This window comes from Carya illinoinensis, chromosome 10 (genome assembly GCF_018687715.1).
Source record: "Carya illinoinensis cultivar Pawnee chromosome 10, C.illinoinensisPawnee_v1, whole genome shotgun sequence".
In the NCBI taxonomy this organism is placed as follows: Eukaryota; Viridiplantae; Streptophyta; class Magnoliopsida; order Fagales; family Juglandaceae; genus Carya; species Carya illinoinensis.
In genome coordinates, this window is record NC_056761.1 from 19,785,267 (window position 1) to 19,809,079 (window position 23,813).

The 23,813-nt window shown below is 35.4% G+C and overlaps 1 protein-coding gene across 3 annotated transcripts; it reads right to left on the minus strand.

Moving 5' to 3' along the window:
- Nucleotides 1-4,685: 4,685 nt before the first annotated feature.
- LOC122279995 (multiple organellar RNA editing factor 9, chloroplastic-like) lies at nt 4,686-7,262 on the minus strand. 3 transcript variants are annotated; one of them, XM_043090931.1, is made up of 5 exons: nt 6,798-7,260; nt 5,977-6,074; nt 5,594-5,659; nt 5,296-5,469; nt 4,686-5,029 (listed from the first exon to the last, which is right to left on the minus strand). In XM_043090931.1, the coding sequence occupies exons 1-4, from the start codon at nt 7,163-7,165 to the stop codon at nt 5,297-5,299; spliced, it is 705 nt and encodes a 234-aa protein (XP_042946865.1). In that variant the 5' UTR covers nt 7,166-7,260; the 3' UTR covers nt 4,686-5,029; nt 5,296. The 3 variants fall into 3 exon arrangements, with proteins under 3 accessions (XP_042946865.1, XP_042946864.1, XP_042946866.1); XM_043090930.1 differs by having other exon boundaries at nt 5,293-5,469; nt 6,798-7,259; XM_043090932.1 differs by lacking the exon at nt 5,594-5,659 and having other exon boundaries at nt 5,293-5,469; nt 6,798-7,262.
- Between the last annotated feature and the right edge of the window lie 16,551 nt (nt 7,263-23,813).

Consider the following 23,813-nt stretch of genomic DNA (forward strand, 5'->3'; position numbering starts at 1 on the left):
GTGGCTATGGTCTAGGCCTTATCGTCCCTTATAACTACCACTATGCCAATCAATCCTTTAGCTTGATCCATTGCCCCATCTCAATTGACTTTAAGCCAATTCGATGGTGGAGCCTACCACACATCAACTGAAGTGCATGTCTGATAGCCTCTACTATGGTTCTGAGAGAATTTTTCCTCTTCATACATCATGTCCCATCTCGGCCTTGTTTCTCTGAGTAGATAGTTAAGAGGTAGGAAAACTTTGTTGAAAATGTAGGAATTCCTTCTCAGCCATAGTCGCCTAGCTACTATTATGAATTCTTGTAGTTCTGTTGCATTGAGAACTTTAATCAAAGCCTCGAAGAAAACCACCATAAGTAGTTGAGAACTGGTGCTTTTCTATAGTTTCTTAGAACGCTAGCCCCAAACATCCTGTAATGCCTCTCAATTCCACTAAACAAGCAAAGTACTTTCTTCGTCCCCACTACATATTGGACATAGTGAATCACTCACAGCCTTTTTTTTAAACAAGTTGGACTAAGTGGGGAGAGATTTTTGACAAGCTCTCCAATATAAACATTTTATCACTTGGAGAGATATGAAGCTGCCATATCTTGTCTCAAACTTCTTTGAAGTTGTTGCTGGTTAAGGCTTGGCCTTTAGTTGCCATTTCGTTTATTTTTTCCATGTGGTATATGTAAGCTAATAATGATTATATAATACGGAATTAAACAATTAATAAGAATCAAAATTGAAAATAAACAAGGAATCGTACCTCCAGCCATTAATGTTGATTCACACTTTCTCATTGTTTCTCTCTCACGTTTTGGCACTTCCAAACTCTACTCATTCTATTTAGATCATATAAGACTGAAGGGATTGAGTTGAATGAGTTTGGGGAGCAAACCGTACTATTTATAGCCAAAGCTTCCATCAAGTTTTGGTGGGTACGTGTCCCACGTGTTCAGTTTATCATGGACAGTTCCAACATTCTACAAACATGATAAAGACTCAGATGTGGACCATTTCAAGAGCTCCTAAAATCAAGGAGAGCTGGAGACTCATTCCTACAAACGGTCTCCGTGAGAAACGGTCAACAATATATACTCCTAACTGAAAATGAGCCATCTTTTGTGCCATACCAGATGAGTCTATCCATAGTTTTCATTGTGCTAATGAGTGTTTTAAGGTTCGCAAAGGCTTCCCCCTCCTAAAAAATGTCTTGCACCTTAACTAGGCTTATAACCTTTGCAGGCTTTGCCTTGACTATCCATTTGTCTTTCCATATGTGAATCTGTTCTCATGTGCCTAGCCTCCAAAAAGAGCATGTCTCTATAGTCTGTCTTGCAGCAAAAAGGTGTCTCCACACAAATGAGGGCTTGGATCCCACCTTGGATGTTTGAAAATTCAAGTTAGGGAAGTAATCAGCTTTTAATACTCTAGCAGCAAGGGATGTAGGGTCTTGAATTAGTCTCCGGCATTGTTGAGACAGCATTGATTTGTTAAAAAAAATCAAGGTCCCTAAATCCCAAACCCCCATCAGCTTTGTCTTGCCCCAATCTTTTCCATGAAATCTAGTGAATTTTATGCTCTTTCTCTTGCTAACTCCACCAGTAATTTTGAATGGCACTGTTTATGGATTGTAATAAAGTTAGAGATAACTTGAACACACTCATTGTGTAAGTTGGGAGAGCTTGAATCACTAGTTTCAAGTAAATTTCTTTTGCTGCTTGAGAAACAGTTTTAACTCTTTGATTACTCATCTTTATTCTTATGTTGTCCAGTATACTCTTGAAAGTTTTGAATCTGTCTCGACCCACCACAAGAGGTAGCCCTAGGTACTTTTCATAAGGCATAGTAGTCCTCATTCCTGCTATTGATAGGATGAACTTCTGTGTAGGTATGCTAGTGTTCTTACTGAAAATAATTGAAATCTTCTCAACATTTAATCTTTGGCCCGAGGCCATTTCATAGACCAAGCTTATCATGCTACCTCATTCTACTACATTGGCCTTACAAAACAAAAGGTTGTCATCTGCAAAGAAAAGGTGGGAGACCTTCATCTATCCTCGAGCAACTGGTACCCCATGTATGAACTTCTCTTCCTTTGCTTTACTTAACAAATTACTCAAGATTTCAGCACACAATATGAAAATGTAAGGTTATGAATGGTCACCTTGCCTTATGCTTCGAGTAGGAGGGAGTACTTTTTGAGGTTCACCATTCACTAATAGGGAGTAGTGATAGTTTCCATACAATGCATCACCAAATCCACTCATTTGTTACAAAATCCCAACTTGAGAAGGACTGCTCTTAGAAAGCTTCATTCCACTCATCATATGTTTTACTCATATCTAGTTTTATGCCATATAGCCATCTTTACTTGCCATTTTACATTTCATGGTATGCAATGCCTCAAAAGCTACAATTATGTTATCTGAAATGAGTCTATTAGATACAAAAGTTGATTGGGATGTAGAAATGATACTATGAAGCACTTTTTCCAGTCTATTTGCTGTGATTTTTTAATGAGTTTATAGAGTACATTACATAGGGAAATAGGTCTGAACTTTGTCACTCTTGTTGGAGCCTTCTTCTTTGGGATGAGTGCAATGAATGTGTTGTTGATGTCTCCCATGTTGCCCTTCGAGTTTAACACATTCGAAATAGCAAACATACTTAGGGTTCCATTGTAGGCCAGTGTATTTTATAGAACATTGTTGGAAAGCCATCTGGTCCTAGAGAGCTTAGTCCATTCATGTGGAAAGGAGTTTCTTCAACTTCATGTTGGCAATTTGGTCTGGTGAGCAGCTCATTCTAAGACTCTATCACTTAGACCTCTAAAGAAGAGATACATTCTATAGGGTGACTGAGATTAAAAGATGAGAAAAGGTAAGCAAAATAGTGTTGGAACATATCACAAACTCCTTCTTTCAATTTTACTTCTAAATCATTGCTATCAACCAACTTCTTGATCACGTTAGTTTTCCTTCTTTGTGGTGCAACCTGGTGGAACTAATTAGTATTTCTATCTCTCTCATTTAACTACCTCTGCTTGGTCTTTTGCTTCCGCTTGATGTTTTCAGTCTCTAATATTTTGTCTACTCCCATTTGCACTTACTTAATCTCCTCATTTAAATGGTCCGTATTTCTTTCCTCAAGATTAGAGAGATGTGCCATTTGTTCCTGGACCACTTTCTTAAAGTTGCCAAAGATCTTCTTGCTCCACTGAATAAGCTTCTCTTGACAGTGCTTTAAACTCTATGAAGTGAAGTTCATTTTATTGTTTGCCAATCTTGGTGTCTTCCATGCCTCTTCCACTGTTTTGTAACAGTCATCTTGAAAATTTTAACAAGATGGAAAGAAACAGATAGAAGAAGTAAGTATTCTGCTATTTCTCTTAATTCTTAAATTTTCAAATAGAGGAACTACGGTAATGGGCTTATGGCTTTACGGGATTGTTATTTAGTCTAAAGCCACCATTAGCCACATGTCTCGTGGTATATTACACACTTATTTTTATTATTTTCTTTTTACATAACTTTTGAATAAATTAATGAAAATTTCAGAATTTGGGGGTGGTGGCCCATTTCATGTAGGTCAGTTCATAAATTTTATTTTATAAAATCTATTTATAAATTTAGTACTTATCTTTGAAATTTAGAAGCAGCGTGCAAAAAATAAAAAATCGATTCTGTAGTTCCTTAAACCAACTATCTCGGCCATAGGTTTGATTTCCATTATGTTCTAAACGAACATATATAAACGGTTTAGTTCAAATCAGAGCCTTAATTCAAATAAATTAGGTTGGTTGCACCCTTGGACAATTTAGCGTAGGTAATTAGGACTATACTCCAACTTGAGTCGAAAAGCCCGACTATGAGCTCCAACTCAGACCAAAGTCATAGGCCAAGTCAACAAACACAGCTTGAACTTATCCTTGTTTAGATTATTAAATATGTTATCACTTTCAAAATTATTTGTCGAAGTTGAAGTTCGAACGTCGGAGCCAATAACGGCTCCGACTCTAACTTCAACCATTATTTTCATAGTAACTCCGACTCTAAACTCCGATTTCTCTAACTCCACCAGATTCAGAGTCAAAGTCAAAGCAAATGTCAACGGGAACCGGAGTCAGTCACCGAAAGTTTTGCCCACCTCTAGTAATGGACTCTGTCACAAAGGTAATTGAGCGTCATAACCTGAATAGACTCATCCGGATCTAACCTTACAGTTCGTTTATGTCAGATCTGGTACCAAGGCAAAATGTTTCTAACAAGTTGCAACCCTCACAGGTAAACTGCTGCAACAAAGGAATCTGTATGTACTTACAAGACTTGATTAGGAACTGAGTGACAACCGCATTTATGGGATTAGTATTTACCGACGGAACCTTTGAAAACAAATATAAAATCACTTCATCTCTATTAAGAGCTGGTTTGAATATTGAGTTGAGTTGAGATGAAAGTTTAAAATTGAATAAAATATTATTTTTTAATATTATTATTATTTTGGTATTTGAAAAAGTCACATTGTTTATTATATTTGAAGTTGGAAAAGTTGATTGAATGAGATGAGTTGAGAGGAGTTAAGAAACCAAACGCAGCCTAAATGTCTGAAAATAGTCAAGAATGCAAGAACGATCCATTCCTACAAGATGTAAAGGATACCCTATGTGATTATCAAAAAGTATTGCTCATAAGGTTAAAAAGATAAAAGAAAGGAGAGAAAATTTAATGTCACAAAAAAATGTTCCAACCGCATAGTTCCCAATAAGCAAATTCATATCAACCATGTAGAAGTTAACTAAAATTCCCTTTCCTGTAACATACTCATACGTCAAAGCTACATCTTCCTTGAGACAATGATGACGATCTTGCAGACATACAGCAACAATGCATCTGACCAGACACTTCATAAGCATGTTTTTCTAACCTCATGTTGAACTATCCACGACAGTATTGTTTACAGATATGCGGTAAAGAATTATATAGACCAGCACTACCCCATCAAGCTCTTACCCAACGTTAAAACCTAACATTAAAAACCTGTGACAACAATAGCTTTAAAAAATAGTATAACTAGATAATCATGAAAGGAATCTTCAAACTAACAGTTAAAAAAGAAAAACTAATCCAGATCGACGCAATAAAATTGATCATGTGTGGGGAGAAATCAAAATCAAGTACTAAAATGTACTCCTACAGGTAAATCTTCTATGGAGATGAAAAATTCTGATAGCAGCAGTAAGAAATCTAAAGTCTGGAATAAATCTAAAAAAAAAACATAGTATGACACAAAATCCCAGTACCTCCTCATCCAGAGGCAGAATCGGAAGTAGACGCCTCTTGTCTGGGTCTTCTTCTTTCTGGAGGGGGGCCATCCCTCTTCCTTTCGTACCTTCTACTTTCATATTTTGATCCACTACGTTTTGGTTGATAAGTAGGGTACTTGCAGGGAATTATCTCTCCATTGATATACTTATCCCCTAAAAGGAACCAGAAAAAAGAATACAGTCAAAACAAAGATGGGAGACATCATCATGGCATCAATAGGATAAATAGAAGTAGAACAAACTAATTTTCAGTCCAGGAATGAAGCACATGAATCACCTCCATAGTCTTTATTTTTGACGTCTATGTATGAATCTGGCAACACCCAGAGTACCCCAGGCAATCCTATAATGATGAAGTCAAAGATATCTTAAAATAAAGAACACAAACAAATGAACCAAGAAAGCGGTTGACCCAAGTGGTAAAAGCATTGTTCTTGGTGGTATGCTCTCTCTAGGTCTAAGGTTCAAACCCTTGGGCGCAAACAATTTCTAGAGGCTCCAGATAGGGTGAATTTTCCCTTGAATTATCCAAGTTATAATTGTAGGAACTCCATGCCCGGGGCGTATGCACCCCGGGAGAAGTTGGGATTTTGTTTCGGACACCCGGTGCTAATTAAAAAGAAGTGTAAACATGAAGAAATGCTTGACATTGGGATCTACCCTTGAATTTCTCAGATGTTTCTTCATCAACCGTGCACTGGAATCCAGTGTAGGTGGTGGTACTGAAAGCATACATATTCTTCTTTGCTTCTTCCATGCTAACACAATAAGAAAATGCCATGTTAGTCGGAGAATGGAAATGGAATAGATGCCAAATACTACATCTGCAAGTATAAAATTACCTCCAACAATATAATAACTTTTATTTACCAATAGCCCCATTTAGAATGTGCATCTTAATGGCATGCCTATAATTATCTTCCTTCGATGCAAAAACCAAAAAAATTGGGACTTTAAGGTGTAGGAAAGCAACTAAATAATTTGAGGAAAAATCAAATGGACAAGCAATACGAAGATCAATAGAATTTCAAAAGCAACATTCCCTCTACATATTTTTATGTTTTGAGAAGTAACATTCCCTCTACATGTTACAAATCAAAAAATTAATTTCAGAACAGAAAATTACCTTCAAGATGATCACTTGGAAATAAAACTATATCACTCATCCAATCATCCATAATTTCAGTATCACCTTTTTTCTGAATATATACCCAATGTAACTTTTACTAGTGTTTGAATTTTAGTCACATGCAAAGAGGACCCATGAAACAAACCTCAACCATATTCATAAACTCCGTTTGAAAGCGCACATATTCTTCAATTCAACCTTAGAAATCAAAGACCTCTGCTCAAATTGGAGTGAACACAAAAATAAACCAAGTTTCCCCTCCACTTTTATTTACTCTCCCTACGCTTTCTCAACAACCAAACTGAAAAGCACAGAAAATCAGCAAGAAGAAAAGCAAGAAAACAGAATGGACCTGCCCAAGACAGTGGCGAGGGTATTGAGGTAAGTATCAATCATCTGCTCCCTGGTGGGCGCAGGGTCCTTGGGGAACTCCATCACAATCAGCCAATGATTGTAATCGCATCCGGGGAGCATGATGGTCTCCCTGGGCTCGCTACTGCTACCACTACTGCTTCTCTTGGCTGAATAGTCCCCATCAACGGCTGCTGCTCTGCTTGAAGACGGCCGAGATTTTGTGGAGAGGTTCAAGAGCGAACGAGGGTAACCGAAGTGGACACGAGACAGCGGGGTGGGAGTGGAAGTCGAAGTGAAACTGGAGGTTTTGGGCAGAGAAAGAGGGGTTAGGATCTTAGGAAGGGGAGAGACGGTAAATGTCGCCATTGATAAGGAGGCTTTGGGTCACACTGTTCTTTCTGAGAAATGGTAATAAGATTTTTTGGGTTTTGGAGGATGAGGCGGAGAGAGGTAGGTTTTTAGTTTGGGGCGGGGTCTGAGTGAAACGACGCTATTCTTTTGACTAACATACATGAAACCACGTCGTTTTGGGTTTTTAAGATATGAATAATTATAATTGAATGCATTTATATAACACATCAATTACAAGGCATAATTTGATTTAGATAATAAATTTTAAATATAATTGTTGCCCAGATGACTAACACAATAAAAGGGTGAATTGAGTTGTATTAAAAAAAATAATAATTATAAATCAAATATACAATATAAAATATAAACAAAATACGAAATAGAAATAAATATAAAGAGTAAGGGTAAGAGAGAAATAAACTCAGTATGTTAACGAGGTTCAACTCCACTGCCTACGTCCTTGCCTCAAGCTATCCCTTGAGGATTCTCAAATTCACTATTCAACCTCTTTCAGGTGGAGATAGAAACCTATTACACCTTTAAACAACACCGCTACAAAGGATCCGTGTAGAACACCCTCTACACTTACAATCACCTTACACGTGGTGATTCAACTATTTCCTTTGTAGAACACTTTCTACCCGCATAAGGGTTATACATACCCTTTTACTGATACAAGAGCTGATAGTGGGTAGGTTATCAGAAAACATTCCTCAATGAGTGGAATAAGAACTATTACACCTTTAAACAACACCGCTACAAAGGATCCGTGTAGAACACCCTCTACACTTACAATCACCTTACACGTGGTGATTCAACTATTTCCTGTGTAGAACACTTTCTACCCGCACAAGGGTTATACATACCCTTTTACTGATACAAGAGCTGATAGTAGGTAGGTTATCAGAAAACACTCCTCAATGAGTGGAATAAGAACAATACAGTACAAACTATATCTCTCAAAATGAACAAGAATTAAGGCTCAATGCTTAGAGAAGAGAGAAAGAAAGCTTTAAATGAATGTTGTATGCTCTGAATGTTGTGAATGTAAAGCTCTCAAATGATCTATTTATAGACATATGAGACCTCATATTCAAATTAAAAAGATTCACATGTCAAAAACAACATCATTCATTTTTTCAAAAAATTCAAATAAAAGGTTCTTCTTTTTCAATTGTCAAAGACAATATCATTCATTTTTCAAAAATTTCAAACCTAATTTTTTACTTTTGGCATGTGACAAAAGGAGCACACTTTACTTTTCAAAAAATTCAAACCTAATCTTTTACTTTTTGTATATGACAAAAGGAGCACACTTTACTTTTCAAATATTTCAAACAAAATCATCTACCTTTTACATAAGTCAAAAAAAGTATCAATCACTTTTGAAAATATTTAAATAAAACATGCACATGTGAAAGATGACAATCAATCATTTTTAATATTTTCAAAGTTTAACCCTTTAATCAAGGTATGTATATGTGAAAGATGACAATCAATCATCTTTCAAAATTTTTAAATTTAATTTTTAAAATATTCATGCACATGTGGAAAATGTATTTTAATACTTTATGATAAAATATCAATTTTGAGCTTTAATCCTAATTTCAAATTTTGAAGAGATTTACAACATTACTCTATAACTTTAACGTGAATTTGTTCCCTTCTTGCTCATGCTTGTTTTCTTGATGTGCTTGACTCCATTATGTAGACAACTCGAGGTTGAGACTTCTTTATTCTTTGAATTCATTTATTGTCATCAAAATCCATGTGTAGATATATAATTATACAAATCTTGAAATATTGGATTCAACAATCTCCCCCTTTTTTATGATGACAAATACTTGATAGAACCTGAAGTTTGTATTAATACTTAAGCTCCTCCTGAGAATGTGCGTTAGTTTTTCAAGCATACATAACAAGTTTAGCAATTCAAACAATGTTAATATTCTAATCTAACACTTCTCCCCCTTTTAACATCATTAAAAAGGATCTGCAGCAAATAAATGGATTAAAGAAAACGGTGCGTAAACTGTAGATAGTTGAAAAAAAATCCGTCCGTGACCCGACAAGTGTGGCTGGAAATTTGAAAAAATTGCCTGATGTTGTTGATAAACGAGATTGAACGCTCCGAGTTTCTAAAAAATGTCATTTTCACCGATCGGAAAAAAATCAAATTGTTCTTTGACTTGGATGATAGCTCGTCTGGTTCTTTATGCTATCTCTATAAAATTAGTCTTAAAGTTCATCCAATCTGCATCAAGTTTCATTCTCATCTCTATAACTCATCTGCATTCTTTCAACATTCTCGTTTTAAGCCTTCTATTCTATTCTCAATGGCTTATTCTTTTAACATTTATCTAGATCCATCCATGAGGCATTCAGTACCTCAATCTCCTATCCTTTATGCAGCTGCTATTGGTGTCATGTTGCAGCAGGAAAATAATAATCTGACTAATAAGTCAGATTCTGATGTTATCTATGACTTGGTGAGTATTGGGACTCGCTACTCTTCCTCTATTGTTGCTTTTTTCCAGGGGCTACAAGCCAGAAATCATGAAGTTGAAAAACTCAAAGAACAAATTGTTGTATTTCAACGAATTGTTCAAGAGTCTCGCACAAGGGAAGGAATCATTCGGCAAAAAAATAAACAGTTGAAATCTTTATTACATTTTTCATTTCGCTTGCCAGTTCCCATGGATAAGAATGACATGATATTGTATGAAGAGAATGAGCGTCTCAAACATGAGGTTAAGAATCTCAAGTTTATGTAAAAGTATTTAAAAAATCTCTCTTTTATTTTTATTGACTCTGGTCTATCGTTTAAGAGATATTCATAGCATGCATCATACCGATTTCTCTTCTGATCATACATAATCTATCTTCTGGTAAAGGTTTTGTGAAAATATCTACTAACTGATCGTGTGTATTTGTGAACTCTAGTACTATATCGTCTTTCTGTACATGATCTCAAAGAAAATGATATCTTATTTCAATATGCTTAGTTCTAGAATGTTGTATTGGGTTCTTTGAAAGATTTATAGCACTTATATTATCACATTTGATTGGAATGTGATTATACATGAGTTTAAAATCTTCAAGTTGTTGCTTAATGTAAAGAACTTGAGCACAACAACTACCCGCAGCAACATATTCTGCCTCAGCAGTAGATAGTGCAACAGAATTTTATTTTTTACTAAATCAGGAAACTAGTGCATGACCTAAGAAATGACATACTCCACTAGTGCTTTTTTATCTATTTTGCAGCCAGCATAATCTGCATCTGTGTAGCTGATTAGATCGAAAGATATGTGCTTACCCTAGGTTAATTGTACCACTAAGATATCTAAGAATGCGTTTTACTGCAATTAAATGTGATTTTTTTGAAAATGATTGAAAGCGTGCACATAAGCACACACTAAACATAATATCTGGTCTACTTGTTGTTAAATATAATAAGCTACTAATCATACCTCGATATATTTTCGAGTCAACTGGTTTACCGGATTCATCTTTATCAAGTTTAGTTGATGGGCTCATTGGTATTTCAATTTCCTTAGTACCTTCCATCCCAAACTTTTTCAGTAATTCCTTAATATATTTTGATTGATTGATGAATGTCCCATTTTTTGCTTGCTTAATTTGCAATCCGAGAAAGAATGTAAGTTCTCCCATCATACTCATCTCAAATTCTTCCTGCATAGTCTTAACAAAACTTGACACATATTTTCATTAGTAGCACCGAATATTATATCATCAACATAAATCTGAATCAAAAAAATATCATCATTTTCATATTTAATGAAAAGAGTTGTGTCGATTTTTCCTCTTGAAAAACCTTTTTCAATTAAGAAACCATTGAGTCTCTCGTACCAAGCTCTAGGAGCTTGTTTAAGTCTATATAGTGCTTTTGTGAATTTGAAAACATGATTTGGAAAAATATGATTTTCAAAACCTGGAGGTTGCTCAACATATACCTCTTCATTTATAAAACCATTTAACAAAGCACTTTTAACATCCATTTGAAAAAGTTTGAAATATTTATAACAAGCATATGCAAGTAGCATTCGAATAGCTTCTAATCTTGCGACTGGTGCATATATCTCATCATAATCGATTCATTCTTCTTGATTAAAACCTAAAACCTTGGGCTACAAGTCGAGCCTTATTTCTAGTAATGACTCTGGACTCAACTTTCTTATTTCTAAAAATCCATTTTGTTCCAATAATAGTATGATTTTTGGGTCTAGGAACAAGTGTCCAAACATTATTTCTTTCAAATTGATTCAACTCTTCTTGCATAGCTAGAATCCAAGATTCATCGAGAAGTGCATCATCAATATTTTTGGGTTCAATCTGAAATAGAAAAGCAGTATGATTGCAAATATTTCTAAGAGATGATCGAGTACTTACACCTCGTGAAGGTTCTCTCAAAATTTGTTCCACTGGATGATCTTTTACAAATTTCTACTATTTGGTTGCATCTTGTATTAAATTTTGATGATCTTTCCTGATGGTTCCATGTTAAACTTCTTCTATTGTGTTCTCTTTGTTGAGATTGAGATTTTCCGTATTATTTATACCTCCTGTTTCTTCATCAATAGATTTCTTGGAGAGTAGAGAATTAGATTCATCAAATATTACATGCATAGATTATTGTACAGTTAAAGTCTTTTTATTGAATACTCTATAAGCTTTACTATTAGTAGAATACCCGAGAAAAATACCTTCATCAAATTTTGCATCAAACTTGCCTATATTATCCTTGTCATTTAAAATAAAACATTTGCATCCAAATACATGAAAGTAACCAATGTTGGGCTTTTTCTTATTCCAAAGCTCATAGGGGGTTTTATCTAATTTAGACCTTAGCATAACTCTATTTATAACATAACATGCAGTACTTACCGCTTCGGCCCAAAAATAACTAGGCAAGTTGTTCTCATTGATCATTGTTCTTGTCATCTCTTGAAGAGATCTATTTTTCCTCTCTACTACCCCATTTTGTTGAGGAGTTCGAGGAGCAAAAAAATTATGCACAAAAATATTTTCATCACAAAATGTTTCAATATTTTTATTAGCAAACTCTTTTCCTCTATCACTTCGGATACTTGAAATAGTATAACCCTTTTCATTTTGAATTCTCTTGCATAACTTGGTAAAAGCATTATGTGCCTCATCTTTATGAGCAAGAAAGATGACACAATTATATCTAGAGAAATCATCAACAATAACAAATGAATAATATTTTTCTCCTAAACTTGCAACTCTATTTAGTTCAAAAAGATCCATGTGTATCAGCTGCAATGGTCTAGTAGTGGAAATATGTTTCTTGGTTTTAAAAGAAGTTTTTGTTTGTTTACCAAATTGGCATGCATCACAAATTTTATCTTTAAGAAAATATGTTTTTGGTACACCTCTCACAAGATCATTTTTTGAAAGTTTGGAAATAAGTTCCATGTTGACATGACCTAGTCTTCTATGCCATAACCAATTAGTTTCATTTTGAGTTGAAAAACAAATTGCATCTTGTGAGGTAATTTCTTCAAAATCGATTGTATAAACATTGTTGCTTCTAAAAGCAATAAAATAAATATTATAATTATGATCATTCAAAATAATGCACTTATCCATTTTAAAAGTAACTGTAGATCGTTTATCACATAATTGATTTATGCTCAAAAGATTATGTTTTAAACTTTCAACAAGTAGAACATATTCAATTATGAGAGAAAATTCATTACCAATTTTACCTATTCCCACAATCTTCCATTTCGAGTTGTCTCCAAATGTCACGTGTCCTTCTTTTCTAGATCTAAAATCAAAGAACTTAGTTTTGTCTCCCGTCATGTGTCTTGAACATCCACTATCTAAAAATTATTTATTTTTGCTTGTGGATGACTTCATGCATACTTATAAAAATAATTAAAATGATTTTTCTTGGTACCCAAGTTCTTTGGGTCCTTTATTTATTAGTATTAAAAGAAACAAGATTTTTAGGTACCCATATGGCCCTAATAGTCATTGTATGATTTCTTCTAATAGGACAAGTATGATAATTATGACCATTTCTATTACAGAAATTGCAAATAGCGTGTGACATATATGAAAAACTTGAATGATTATAATAATATCTCTTTTTGACAAAATTATTTTTATGAAAAGAATTTTGAATATTGGTCTTTGATGTAGAAGGATTATCAAAGAAATTTTTATAAGGTTTGTATTTTTGTTTTGGCATATATCCCAAGCATGCCTTGTCAAAAACACATATTTGACTACCAATAAGTTTTTCAAAATTTCTTTTTCCATTCGTAAAGTTTTCAACAATATTTTCTAAATTAATTTTCTTCTTATTCAACTTAAGATTTTCATTTTTCAAAATGATACTTTCTTTTCTTAAAATATCAATTTCATTTGTTAAAGAAGAATTTTTCTTTTTCGAAGCAGTATACTTAATACCTAATTTTTCAAATTTCTCATATACCTCTTCTAAAACATTTTGTAATTCTTCATATGAATAATTTTCAATATTATCAAGATTTGTTACCTCAATGTCATCTTTAACTATAAGACAAAAATTTGCTATTTTTCATTGCTTGCTTCACTATCTGAGCTACTTGAATTATCATCCCATGTAGCTTTTATTGCTTTCTTGCTCTTGTTTCGATCTTTCTTTAGTAGAGGACAATCTGTCTTGATATGACCAGGCTTATTGCATTTATAACAAATTAAAGTGTCATTTTTACTGAATCTTTCTTGAAAAACTTTTTGAAAGATTTCCTCGAAAGAGTATTATTTTTCTTTAAGAACCTCTGAATTCTTCTTGTTATCATCGCAACTTCTTCATCTTTGTCTTCATTTTCCTCATCTTCATCACTTTCACTTTCATGAGGAACAGCTTTAAGTGCCAAGCTCTTCTTTGGCTTTCTTGCTTCTTCTCTTCTTTTCAATGTGTACTCATGGGTGATAAGTGACCTAATGAGTTCATTCACTTCGAGCTTCTTGAGATATCTAGCTTCAAGAATCTCTGTCACTTTTGATTCCAAACGTTTTGGTAGAGAGTTGAGAATTTTTCTTACTATCTCCACCTTGGAATAAACTTTGCCAAGAGCTATCAAGCTGTTTATGATGTTAGTAAAATGAGTGTGCATACTAGAAATAGATTCATCATCATTCATCTTAAACATTTCATATTCATGAGTAAGAATATAAATTTTTGATTCCTTGACTTGCGAAGTTCCTTCATAAGTAACTTCCAAATTATCCCAAATTTCTTTTGCCGTAGCAGAAGTGATTATTCTATTAAACTCATTTCCATTTAGAGCATTAGATAATAAATTCATAGCAGTTAAATTCAAAGTATAAAGTCTATCGTCTTCACGATCAAACTCTTTTTCTTCCTTTTTAACTTTTACTCCATGAACCACTTTTGTTGGAATATAAGGTCCATTTACAATACATTTCCAGATTTCTCGACCTTGAGCCTGAAGAAATATTCTCATTTTAATTTTTCAGAATAAGTAATCGTCTCTACAAAATAGTGGAGGCCTACTGCTAGATTGACCTTCACCAAATGAAACTGCAATGTTAGCCATAAGATCTTGACTCAAAAGATAGTTAATCTTATAATAGAGCTCTTAGCTCTGATACCAATTGTTGCCCAGATGACTAACACAAGAGGGAGATGAATTGAGTTGTATTAAAAAAAATAACAATTATAAATCAAATATACAATATAAAATATAAACAAAATACGAAATAGCAATAAATATAAAGAGTAAGGGTAAGAGAGAAGCAAACTCAGTATGTTAACGAGGTTCGGCCCCACTGCCTACGTCCTCGCCTCAAGCTACCCCTTGAGGATTTTCAAATTCATTATTTAACCTCTTTCAGGTGGAGATTGAAACCTATTATACTTTTGAACAACACCGCTACAAAGGATCCGTGTAGAACACCCTCTACACTTACAATCACCTTACACGTGGTGATTCAGCTATTCCCTGTGTAGAACACTTTCTACACGCACAAGGGTTATACATACCCTTTTACTGATACAAGAGCTGATAGTGGGTAGATTATCAGAAAATACTCCTCAATGGGTGGAATAAGAACAATACAGTACAAACTATATTTATCAAAATGAATAAGAATTAAGGCTCAATGCTTAGAGAAGAGAGAATGAAAGCTTTGAATGAATGTTGTATGCTCTGAATGTTGTGAATGTGAAGCTCTCAAATGATTTATTTATAGACATATGAGATCTCATATTCAAATTTAAAAAGATTCACATGTCAAAAACAACATCATTCACTTTTTCAAAAAATTCAAATAAAAGGTTCTTCTTTTTCAATTGTCAAAGACAATATCATTCATTTTTCAAAAATTTCAAACCTAATCTTTTACTTTTGACATGTGATAAAAGGAGCACACTTTACTTTTCAAAAAAATCAAACTTAATCTTTTACTTTTGACATATGACAAAAGGAGCACACTTCACTTTTCAAAAAATTCAAACCTAATCTTTTACTTTTTACATATGACAAAAGGAACACACTTTACTTTTCAAATATTTCAAACAAAATCATCTACCTTTTATATAAATCAAAAAAAGCATCAATCACTTTTGAAAATATTCAAATAAAATATGCACATGTGAAAGATGACAATCAATCATCTTTAATATTTTCAAAATTCAATCCTTTAATCAATGTATGCACATGTGAAAGATGACAATCAATTATCTTTCAAAATTTTCAAATTTAATTTTCAAAATATTCATGCACATGTGGAAAATATATTTTAATGCTTTATGATAAAATATCAATTTTGAGCCTTAATCCTAATTTCAAATTTTGAAAAGATTTACAACATTACTCTATAACTTTAATATGAACTTGTTCCCTTCTTGCTCATGCTTGTTTCCTTGATGTGCTTGACTCCATTGTGTAGACAACTTGAGCTTGACTTATTTATTCTTTAAATTCATTTGTTATCATTAAAATCCATGTGTAGATATATAATTACAAAAATCTTGAAACATTGGGTTCAACAATAAATTTTACAAATTAAATTATGTCATATAAATAGTATGTAATGTAAAAACTTCCAAATAGCAAAAGATATAAAACCCAACAAAATGAGCCTATTTTGTTTTTATAGATAAAATGTAACGTCCAGTATCTGAGAGAGTCGGAGAATTACTACTTGTCACCTATAATCGGGTCTTCTAATATAAATAAATGTCCAAATATTTCAAAATAGACATAAATCTATCTTTATCAGCTTAATAAATAAAATCTTCTATAAAGTCATCAAAATGAAAAGATCAATTAACATAAATCTTTATCTCCACAATCTTCTAATAACCTTAACATAATAGATTAAAATTTTAAATAAATCTCAATAGATCCGAATAACATAAAGAACTCTAAATACTCAAATTCTCTTCTAAATATATTGGTATCCTTAGGTACTCGACACTTTATTCATAACTAACCAAGCTTTAATTTCTATTCTTGACTTCCAGCTGAGTCATCAATAACATCTGAAAAATATTGTAAAAATAAAAAGTGAGTTATCAATAATTTAGTAAGCAAAGGGCATATACTAGTGTAGAAATATGATCATTTACAAAGTATAATATGTAGAATAAAATATTTTTCCATAGTTATCATATATAACAAAATATATTTTCAAAAGTAATAGAGCGATGATTTTAAGATATATAAAATCTAGAGTACTTTGGTACAACATAATCTGAGCATCATCATCATATCAAAACAGAATATCTCACAAAGCAAAGACCATGTTTTACTTCTGTGGTAGGGTTGTGTTAACTCCAGCAGCTAAACCAGGCAAAGATAGGGGTGAAATATTTTCCTTATTATTCTCGGAGTTCTTAGTGTGCACATAGGAAATATCACAAATAAACTACCTTGCTTCCAAAATCGCTGCACTCAAAGATAGAGGAGTTTGTACCAACCCAAACAGAGCAGAGCATAATAGAGTAGAGACAGAGTCATATACAAAATCAGTACACCATGCTAAAGGTTTTTTAGATGCCATATCAAAAGAAAATAGAGTACTAAAACATATTCAAATCGTTCTCACATTCTGAAAACAAAAGTCCGAGCATGTTTCTAAATTAATACACAAATTTTCAAATTGTCAATATCATTCTTTTTCACATTTTAGAGACAACATAACAAAATATAGCTAATGTCTATACAATACATGTCAGAAAACATTATCCATTTGTTATATTGATTTCATGAGTAAGGCAAATAAACTACCGAGGCTGTATTTTTTTCAAGTTCTCATTTCATAACAAAAACATGCAAAATTTTTAAAAAGTTAACCTCAGTCTCAATAATTCGTGTAAAACCTAGCATAGCAACCTTGCTTATTTGGACTTTTTAATTTTTTAAAATTTTTCCACAACAATACTAAACGAAAATCAATCATCACCTATAAATATAAACATGTAATTTCCGTAAATATCCAAATTTACACATTTTTAAATACTTAAATATGAAATTGCGTAGTTACTATTTATTTTTAAAATTAAACTTTAAAGATAATTTAATACTAAATAATACAATTTAAATCTCATTCATTTTCTTTATAAAAACATGTATTTAAAACAAAGTCCATGCAACAAGAGTTTAATATTTGAAGGAAAGACCATTTCAAAAAAAAAAAAAAAATATATATATTTGAAGGAAAGACAGGCCTCGTAAAATCAGTGATATTTCTGGAAATTTATCAAAGCATGGTCTCTTTTAAAAAAAAAAGTGTAAATAGATAAATAAAAGAAACAAACTTATGAAACTACCTCCAGCCAACCCGTGTGCAAAAGGTCGGATTGAATTCATACGAACGAGAAGGAGGCGCTCGATGGAGGTAAGGTGTTAGCACGACTGCAAGGACACGGCGGCAAGTAACTCGGAGGGCACTGAGATAGAGAGGGAGTGCGAGAGAGAGAGTGATGAGAAAAACACGAAGAGAGGAGGAGGCATGAGGGGAAGAAACGGAGGAGACGACAGCAGCTTACCGTGAGGAGAACGGCGGTTTCTGTGGCATTACTGGTGGTTGAGATGTCCGTTCAGGGAGGACAAAGGATGGCTTTAGGGTGCTCTGTTACGGGTGTAAGAAAACAGAGGCTGGGTTGGGTTGTGCACGACGGAGTTTCGGTGGTGGTTCTCGTTGCATGGTTGTGACGAAGGAAGGGCTGGGCTGTTTTCATGGAGTCTCCGACATGAAGCAACTCCTTGCCAGGTGGTTGGAGTTGCCGTGCTTGAAGGAATTCATGTGTGGTGGCTTTGGGCGGCAGTAGCCCTCAGTTTGGTCTCGTTGTGCTGAGGTGGTGCGCAGCCAATGGAAGAGGGATGTGCATGCATGCTGTGAACATTAATTTTTTTTTTTTTTTGGGGGGGGGGGGGGGGGGGTGGTATGGACGATGACAGGGACCATGGGTTGTGGGTTTGAATGTGAGAGGATAAGAAACACAATACAAAAATGTAGACATTAAAACTGTTGGGATTGTGGGATTCGGGGAGAGGGATTTCTGGGTGTAGGGAAAAATTGAAGATTTAAGTGGGAAGGCAGTAGAGAAACCCGTCGGGGATGGGGGAAGAAAATAGAGGGAAGGAAGAAGAAACCAACCTGATCTGAAAACGGCGTTGTCTGGCTTCATGAACAAAAATAAAAATTGTGCCCGGTGTTGGTTGGGAGGAGAGGAGTTGAATCGAGATTATAGTTAAAAATTGAATAAAATATTATTTAAATATATATTTTTAATATTATTTTTATTTAGAAATTTGAAAAAATTAAATTATTTATTATATTTTATGTAAAAATTTTAAAAATTTATAATAATTATGTGAGATGAAATTCCTTGATTACATAATTTTATGTAATCAAACATATTTACCATTTTTCAAATAAACTTGAGGAAGGTCAGAGCTGAAAGTAATCTTACTTTTATCAGTTCTAGATTTTATCAATTGTAATTATATTTAATTACGTGACATATTTCAAATAGTTTATTTTAACAATTATTAGAGATGTACCAAAAATTAAAAATTTTATAATACTTGACTTAATTGTGAAACATCAAATTACGATTTTCGTTTTTAAAATTAAATCCCATTCTTACTAAAACTTTTACAGACTTCAGTGTAAAATATAATCTTAAAAAAAGTATAAAAATATTAAAATTTCTGATAAACCAAAGATACTCTAAAATTTTCGAATTAATTGTCGATTTCTATGTTTTGTTATGTAGGCTGTTTGTGGTGGTCCATTTTTAGGTGGGCTCAATTGGGCTGAGTCGAGACTTTGCATTTGCAATCTGGGATCATTTACGTTTCAAAAACATGCTTGATATTTCGATGATATCATTGATGTGTCCCGAGAATGAGTCTGGATATATATATATATATATATATATATATATATATATATTATTTAATAATTAAAAAAATATATGAAAAAAATAAAATGACCTTATCGAAACAAATTCGACCGTATAATCCAAGCATATCTATACCTTCTTCGTAATTAGTGTAGAGTCCAACCTTCGGATATTCTTAAGCTTGAGGGATTTTGCATTATTACTTTATGTATATTTTGGTTAGCATTTAGTCTATATCAGCCATCAGGCCGGTGCATATCATGGAGAACTTAATTTATTGCATGCTTAGAACTAAGACCAAATCATTTAATTGAACCACTAGTTTTTGTGAGAACTTTGACTTTTATATATATATATATATATGGATTAATCTTTCCTACTCTAAATTCTTTAATACTCTAAGCTGTTACATATAATATATAACCTTAAGACATATATGACACTAAACGTACAGGAGCAGTTTAAACTTCCTATGTATATATATATATGTTAGATTTTGGGTGATGTACGTAGTTGGTGGAAGTGAGCAGTATAGATCAGGCTGTGATCTCACGTATATATTTTTTATTTTGTTTTTTAAAAGTTGTGTGTTGAACTGGTATATCATACATGACAAGTTATCTAATTGTGTTCCTATATATTCTCCATAGTCTATATATATATATATGTCATGCAATATTGATCTTGACTTAAAACAATTAAATCAGTGATCCACAGAGAGAGAGAGAGAGAGAGAGAGAGAGAGAGAGAGAGAGAGAGAGAGAGAGAGAGAGAGATCAGATGCTAAATGAGCATGAATATTCTTCAGCCATAACGACACTAGTAGACTAGTAGTGCAGATCATCAAAAGACAGAAAGACCATGATCAGGAGGAGGAGGAGGAGGTCCTAGCTTATATTAAATTAGTAGACACGTTGAGAAAGGAAAATGCTGGCTCAAATACATCCACCAAATCATGTGTCTACTTATATATATATTATTTTATTTTTTTAATGTTTAAAGAAGTGACTATTCACGAATTTGTTTTTTATTTATTTATTTATTTCTCAACGATTAAATATGTTTAAAAAATACTTAAAATTCCTCAATTCATCATGTTATGAGAAATTTTCGTTAGGGGCCCAAAGCTCATGCGAACAACCCCAAGCCTATCACCTTTCCTAGGCCCCATGAGTCAAGCAGTCATCGACCCGGGCCTGCGAGAGACTCCCCCTTAGCAGCTTGGGGCGGGCCCCTAACCCATATGGGTAGGAGGCAACTACCCGTATTGTGATGGGAAGTTGCAATAACAGCACGAGAAATCTCAGTAGGAGAAAATGAAGAGAAACACACGAAGAAGAAGGGACGTAATTGAGCAGTAACACTAGGAGACCACGCCGTATTAAAGACAGCATGACGGTGGAGTCTTTGGGAAGGCCTCCCTCTTTCCTAGAACACAGGGTATGGCCTGCTGACTTGAGGAGCCAAGTATAAAGAGACGCCATAATTACGAGGTAAAAGGACCGATCCTTAATAGCAAATTGTTACTAGACTTCTACATTTTCCTTTAGAGCATTTTCTTAGAGAAAAAGACTAACTTAGGCATCGGAGGCTTCCTGGACTACCGAGAGTCACCGCTTTCCTTGTTGCAGGACATCGATCGAGTGAAGGCCCAGACTGCTGAGCAGCCCTACTCAAAGGTGTACGAAACATGACGTTTAAAGTTGGCGCCATCTGTGGGATTCAACAAATTTTGAAGTCAATCGTGTCCTTCGTATGCTTGCAAGGACCCGTTCTCAATCGATGAGGAAGCGAGGTTGGCTTCTATGGAGTAGCACTTTAAAAGGCTAACTAATGAGGTGAATGTCCTTTGGGAAGAAAATTAGGCCCTCAAGGACGACTTCTGCAAGTCGGGGCATCAGGAAGGCCCCAATGCCATCGAACACAAGGAATCTAGAAGGGAAGAGGAGGGCGACAATGTCATGGAATAAAGAAAATATTGCAGGATGAGCTGCGTAACCTCCAAGGAAAATATGAAGAGGTAAGGAGAAAAATTGAGAGCTCGTCCACAGTAGATCAACTACTAGTTAGCATGGGCTTGCCATTCAGCGCAAAGGTGATGGCGATCTCGTTGCCACCAAAGTTCCAGGTCCCACCCATGGAAATGTATGATGGGACCTGAGACCCAGTCAAGCACTTCAAGACATTCAAGGCCCACATGACAGTGCATGGGTTTCCCAGAGAAGTGGCTTGCAAGGCCTTCTTGTTGACCCTGAAGGGACCTGCGAGAACCTGGTTCGGCTCCTTAACACCTGGTTCCATCGAGAACTTTGATGAGCTGGCGTGCCTATTCCTCACCCATTTCATGGCTAGCTAGAGAAGAAGACGCCCAACTGTTTTCCTCCTCACTATCAAGCAAAGAGAAAATGAGAGCGTAAAAGCTTATCTAGCCAGGTTTAATAAGAAGCAAATGATCGCGGATGACTAGGATGAGAAAATTACGTTGGAAGCAGTGCTCGGAGGAGTCTGGCCCCAATCGGCATTCATGGCGGAGTTGGCAAAGAAGACCCTCACGACTCTCTGAGAATTTATGGATCAAGCAGACAACTTCATCAACGTCGAAGATGCCCTTCATGCCCTGACCGAGCCCAAACGACTGGAGATGGAGGGGGCATAGAAGAAGGGAAAGGCCTTGACCAAAGGTCACACCTGGGAGAAGACGAAGCATAAACAGTAGGAATCTAGTAAGGAAGAGCCTGCCGCGAGAGGCGCACTGCATAGGCACGATCGCTTGACATTCACTGTCACAAAGGAGGAGAAGTAGCCAACCTCGAAGGAACGATGTTACTGCACCCAACATCTGCACCCACCACTGAACAACTTCCCACAATACTGGACAGTGCCAGTCACCTCGAAAAGGCCACGCTCCACCGATGTATCCCCCTTTTTAGCAGCGGGAGTGGCCATGGATAAGACACTCCCAGGAAATGAGCCCTGCCAGAGAGTACTAGCAGGGAAGGCAAGAGAGCTCAAGGTGAAGGGACATCGAGTGTGAACCACCACGCCATCCCCTTTAACAGATCGTAGGTGAGATTCGCACCATCATAGGAGGGTTCGTCAATGGAGGGGCAACTTCATCCGGGAGGAAAGCCCATGCTAGAGAAGCCTGGTACCGTGAAGTCTACACTCCCTCCTATTGCCCCACAAAGTACCTCAGAACTGAACTCGCTCCTGTGATCTCCTTTGGAGAAGCCAATGAGGAAGGCTGCTCTATCCGCATGACGATGCACTGGTAGTCAACATGAAAATCGCCAACTTCACAACCCGGAGGATCCTCATTGACAACGACAGTTCTGTGGACATCTTATTCTAGGAGGTGTTCACTCTCATGGGGATAGACGTGACTCAACTTCAGTCGGCCCCAACGCCTCTCAAAGGTTTCTCTGGGGAAACAGTTCAACCAGCAGGTTTAGTCGCCCTATCAGTCTTGGTGGGCAATCGGCCCTGCATCTCCTTAGTCATGGTCAACTTTTTGATAGTGAAGGTTCCCTTTTATTACTAGACCATCATCGGCTGTCCAACGCTCAACAAGCTGAGGGCCATCACCTACACGTATCACCTGAAGGTTAAGTTTCTTACAGTTCGAGGAATTGAGGAGATCCGACGAAAGCAGACCTTGGCACGAGAGTGCTACATGAAAGAGCTAAATCCACCGCTAGAGGAGCGACACCCAGCACGAGCATGCACCACTCATGAAGCCGCGACAAGCTCCCATCAGGACACGAGCCATCTCGGCTAGGAGGGGGGAGAAGGGGCGCATGCTAAGAGGAAAGGACAACCAAGGCCTACCTCATGTCTTTTTTGTTTCTGTAAATCTAATTTTTCCTATTGGTTAATAAGAATGGTAAGTCTCTTTTAGGAAGCCTGCAAAACTAGTCTCCAATTGCAGTCACTTCAAAACTCTCATGAGGGAATGAATGAACCTCCCCCGAGGAAGTGCACCTTGCATCGGAAAGCTCTCCAGCGTGGGAATGCTCCCTTGAGGGAATGACAAACCTCCCCCGAGTAAATACACCTCGCACAGGAAAGTTCTCTGATGTGGGAATGCTCATCTGAGGGAATGACAAACTTCACTGACCGGTGCAAAACTGCAAGTGCACAGTATCGTAGTTTTATAATAAAGTGGTAAGAAGAGTATCGTCCTCAGGGATTGGTACCTTACTCTTGCCAAATACCAAAATTATACTAATCTCAATTTTATCTAGA